The 4,542-nt window shown below is 34.5% G+C and overlaps 1 protein-coding gene across 1 annotated transcript; it reads right to left on the bottom strand.

Annotated features, from left to right (window-relative positions):
- Positions 1–2,027: 2,027 nt before the first annotated feature.
- Positions 2,028–4,283, bottom strand: LOC126709995 (acyltransferase GLAUCE-like). Its single transcript, XM_050410378.1, has 2 exons — positions 3,753–4,283; positions 2,028–2,885 (listed from the first exon to the last, which is right to left on the bottom strand). Exons 1-2 carry the CDS (start codon positions 4,221–4,223, stop codon positions 2,247–2,249), a joined length of 1,110 nt encoding a protein of 369 aa, XP_050266335.1. The 5' UTR covers positions 4,224–4,283; the 3' UTR covers positions 2,028–2,246.
- Between the last annotated feature and the right edge of the window lie 259 nt (positions 4,284–4,542).

Here is a 4,542-nt window from a genome sequence, read left to right as displayed (position 1 = left end):
GCATCAATGGATGTATAATTTTTGTCTATTTTGCCAAAAAAAAAATACTTTTTTCTATTTTACACACCTACTTTTACAAAACACCCACATCAGTTTGTCTATTCTACACCCTCTTTTATTTAAATAATATGTTTTCCTCATTTTTTTAATTATTTCACACCTGCCGATGGCCCACCAACTTTAACACACACGCCAACTCCATTTTCTCTGAAAACTTTCCCTTTCTTTTTCTCATTCTTCTTCTTTCTTTTTTCACCTTTTTCTTTCTTCTCCTCCTTCTTCTTCTTCTTTATTATTCTCTCAATTCATATCTCTCTCTATCTTCCCAATTCCCTCAATCAATCTTCCTCAATTTACCACCCCCATCAACTAAACCCAGTCAAAGGCAGAGGCTCAAATCAATACCAAACCAAAACCCACACATTCTATCATCAATTCCAACAAACCCACAAAATTCCCCAAGTTTGAACATCAATTCTAGCAAACCCACAAAAGTCCACCAAGCTTGAAGCCGAATAAGAGAAAAAATCTAGATTGTGTGGGTCTTGATTATGGGTTTGTGTAGGTGAAGTATTTGATGTTGAGATTGTGTGGGAATTTTGTGTTTGGAGGGACAGATATTTGTAATTGAGGTATTTGATGATGGGTATGTGTGGAGATTTTGTGTTTAGAAGAGAGCATGTCTGATGAGGTAGATAGAGAAGAGAGTGAAATTGTGACCAATGATGGTGGTGCTAGGCTTATCCAAGCACAGGTCACTGTAACTTTGTCTGAGTTTCTTGAACAAAAAGAAAAGGAGAAGAAGCAGAAGCTCAGCTTGTGTTTTGGAATGATATTGATGAACATGATCCTCAGCTTGTGTTCAGGTAACTATGTTACATAATCCAGGAAAAAATAGTCTCATATTACTTAACAATTTTCGAGTTATGTTAGAAAAGCACATATTATATAGTTTGAAATGGAGTACAAAAAGTGGGATAGAGAAAATTTGTATTATATATATAATATGGCGTAGATTCTAAAGAGAGCTAGAGAATGGCGGTCTTAATGAAAATGGGACTCTCTCTCTTAATTTGTCTAATTTTCCAAATCCTACAAGTCACAAACTTACAAAATAGAAGAGTATCCTATTCTGTAGGCATTTTAAATGGAATTAGAGATATATTTTTATCGGGTTGTTCTTAAATTTTTTTTCCTTGTTAAATATAAGGTTTAAGGTTATTTTTGAATTATATAAAAATCCAGTCCAAAGAAGGGAATCTTCTTTATAAATGGTGTGTGTACATATATTCTCAAATTACCATAAGTGAAAAACAAAAACATCCCCCACAGAATGAGCTGGTCTATGTCTTCAAGGCTGAGATAATTCATGACCTTCTTCTAGAAAGCAAATTGCAATAACCAAAAAGATGATAATTAAAAAAATAAAAATAAAAATCAAACATGTTGAATTCATGAATATCTCAAATAGATGCAGACGTCTATAAATGAAACTTTTAGAAGCAAAGAATAGAGGACATAGCTCTAATTTGTAGACATCTGCAACTGCTAGACAAAAATTAATGAGATAAGAAATATTTATTATATTTTTGTGCACTGCTCTGTCGTAATAACAGCGTCATGTTTTTAACTCAACATCAAGGACTTGCAGCCTAATTGTTTTGCCACCACTCACTGCCAATCAACATCTCCTTGTCACAGAGTGTGAGGAAGAGAAACATATGGAGTGGTGTTTACGTAGTACTGGACCAATATTCACTAAATGCCTGAATTCGATATTTCTCCTAGTAACACCAGAATGACCCACCTCGATATAATTAACATTTAAACCCGTATGAAATACCCATGTTTTTGTGTTGGTCTTAGCACCAATACAGCACATACAGGCCGATACAGTACAAAATTCACTCCCTTAGGTAGGTCAAACTCCTCACAATGAACCAAGGTGTAAGCTAAGTCTAAATTAAAAAATGCTTACACATAGATAACAAATAAACTAAATTAAATGAGCAAACAATGCACAAAAATTACAAACAACTCAAAATATTTTGATCATTCAAATACATAACTGGCTTTCATCATTCAAATACAGATCAAATAACAATTACAAATGGATGGTAAAATTAAACCCCATACCATCAAGCTAACGGCTAACATGAAACTTTAACCAAACATATTCTTCCCCTTTCCTATAATCACATATAGAAAAAAAAAATTAAAAAGAAATTCAAACTGTCCAGTTCATCCTAGAGTTTGTTCTCATTAGGAATTGTGACTAAAATGTTCACTCCAAGAGTAGCCTGATTAAGAGGGGGAATTGCAATGACAAGACCATCAAAAATTGACCCAATCCAATATGAAACATGCATTGGCCTATTCCCATCACGAAACGTTACCTCGTTGGCCCCTAAATATTCATCCCAACCTGCACAAGTGACTTGAGTCTTGAGACCCAATTGTGGATTAACATGTCCATGTTTAGAATACTTTTCTATCTTAATGACCTCGGAGTTTTCTTTCACAAACAAAGAAAACTCTGAAGCCATTGTGCTACCAAGTTTGCTCTCTGTCTCCTCAACACAAAGCAATGCAAGTGATTGGAAGAATTCACCATCCGAATTTTCATTTTCAATAGTGACCTTGAAATGCATGGTTTGGCCACAATCATTAGTTGGACTGTGGCTAATTATGTTGGCAGGGGAATAACCATTTGTTTTAAGATTAGGAAGGTAAAATACGGGTTTTTTGGATTCATTATTATTGGAAAGTATATTGTTGTGCATGTTTGCCCAATTATTGAGGAAGTTATCCTTCACCAAAATGTCTGCCAAAAGAAGGCTACAGCTAATGCCAACCGAATATCCACCACACTGGAAGTTTGTCACCTGTAGGAATTGGAAAATCAGAAAAATAAAAAATAAAAGACTGCCCCATTTTAATTCACACTTCTATCTAGCTTACTTTAGAATCTAGTTAGAACCAATGCATATATTGGACCGATAGATGAATGTTGTTGTTGACCTTGGGTTTTTGGTAGACATGACACATTCGGCAAAAAATAGAAGAAAAGTGGAAGAGACTTTTTTTTTCCAAAGAAAATTATTATTTTAAACTTCTCATATATAATGTTCACACAATATCCACACTTTCATATTAAGCGTACGAATTATATTTATACATATAATGTGAAAGAAGGTAAGCATGTGTCATCAATGACTATAGACATTACATGTTAAAGAAGACTTCGTTAGAATATTTATACATATGTTTATTCATATGATAAGAAAAAAGGTAAGCATGTGTCATCAAAGACCATAAACATTACATGTCAAAGAAGATTTCATTGGAATATGTAGGCACTAAAAGTCATTGTTATGATAAATTATTATGACCGGTGCAGTAGAATACTCAAGAAGATCTCTCTTCTTCCAATGAATTCCTATTAATGCATTTAAGTTATAGATAGAGTGTCAAAGTCTTGTCAAAATTTAATTTGTGAGAGTCAATACACAACTCTACAAGACAATGCTGTACACTTACAAAGATCTTCATCATTTTTAAGATGGATTAAGAAATAAAACGCTTAAAAAGAAAGGTTAGATTTATTGCACATAAATTGTTTTATTATTAACTGCTACATTGTTGGTGTTTTTTTTCCTAATAATTCACTTCTCTAACCCAACACTTTCTAACGTAACTATAAAAATAGTCTAGATTTTATTTTTCCTGGATATGTAAGCTTAATTGGTTACCTGAACATAAAATAACGGAGAGAACTGTGGATTATGTTCATCAATATCATTCCAAGAAACAAGCTGAGCTTCTGCTTCTTCCTTCTCTTTCAATTCGAGAAACTCCGATAAAGTTATATTCATTTGTGCCTCCACGAGCCGAGCACCACTATCATTGGACACAATTTCTAACTCTCCATCACCATCCTCTCCACGCCGGAGCCTTCCACTAAGCAATGGCTGCTCATACAATGCTCTTGCTAGTGACTCCTTAGCCCAACCTGCAAAAAGTGACCCGGAATCCTCTTCATTCACATTCCTGTAGTAAAGAAGTACATGAAGACACCTTCGAAATATTGCTGAACCAACAGGGTCCTTGGCAAAAACTCGGCGCACCAGTCTCTGATCAATCAGCTTATAAGGTGTCACTGATAACAGAGCTTCAATCGTTAACTTATGGACAATGGTGGTACCATTATTCAGACTTGCCATTTTTAGAGAAAGTGAGAAACTAGTGCACAACTTCACTTTAGTTACGGTACGTATTTATAGGGGAATGTAAATAGGGGCATGATTATTTAATAAGTAGACACAAATAAAGTTAGTTTCAAAACGGTGTAGTTAATGAGAGCCTGTACATATTGGTATAATAGTATATGCCTAACACACTTAAAGATAGACAAGGAAGATTCAGCCAAAAAAAAAAAAAAAAGGGATAGACAAGGAATTAGGTGCAAGTGAGAGAGTCACCTCTAGGTGACTATGTCACCTAGAGGAGGGTAACCAACAACTGCCAACAACTTAATTCGTA

The sequence above is a fragment of the Quercus robur genome, chromosome 12 (genome assembly GCF_932294415.1).
Source record: "Quercus robur chromosome 12, dhQueRobu3.1, whole genome shotgun sequence".
NCBI classification, from domain to species: Eukaryota; Viridiplantae; Streptophyta; class Magnoliopsida; order Fagales; family Fagaceae; genus Quercus; species Quercus robur.
The sequence above is the reverse complement of the archived record's forward strand: the minus strand, read 5'-3'. Positions and strand labels throughout refer to the sequence as shown.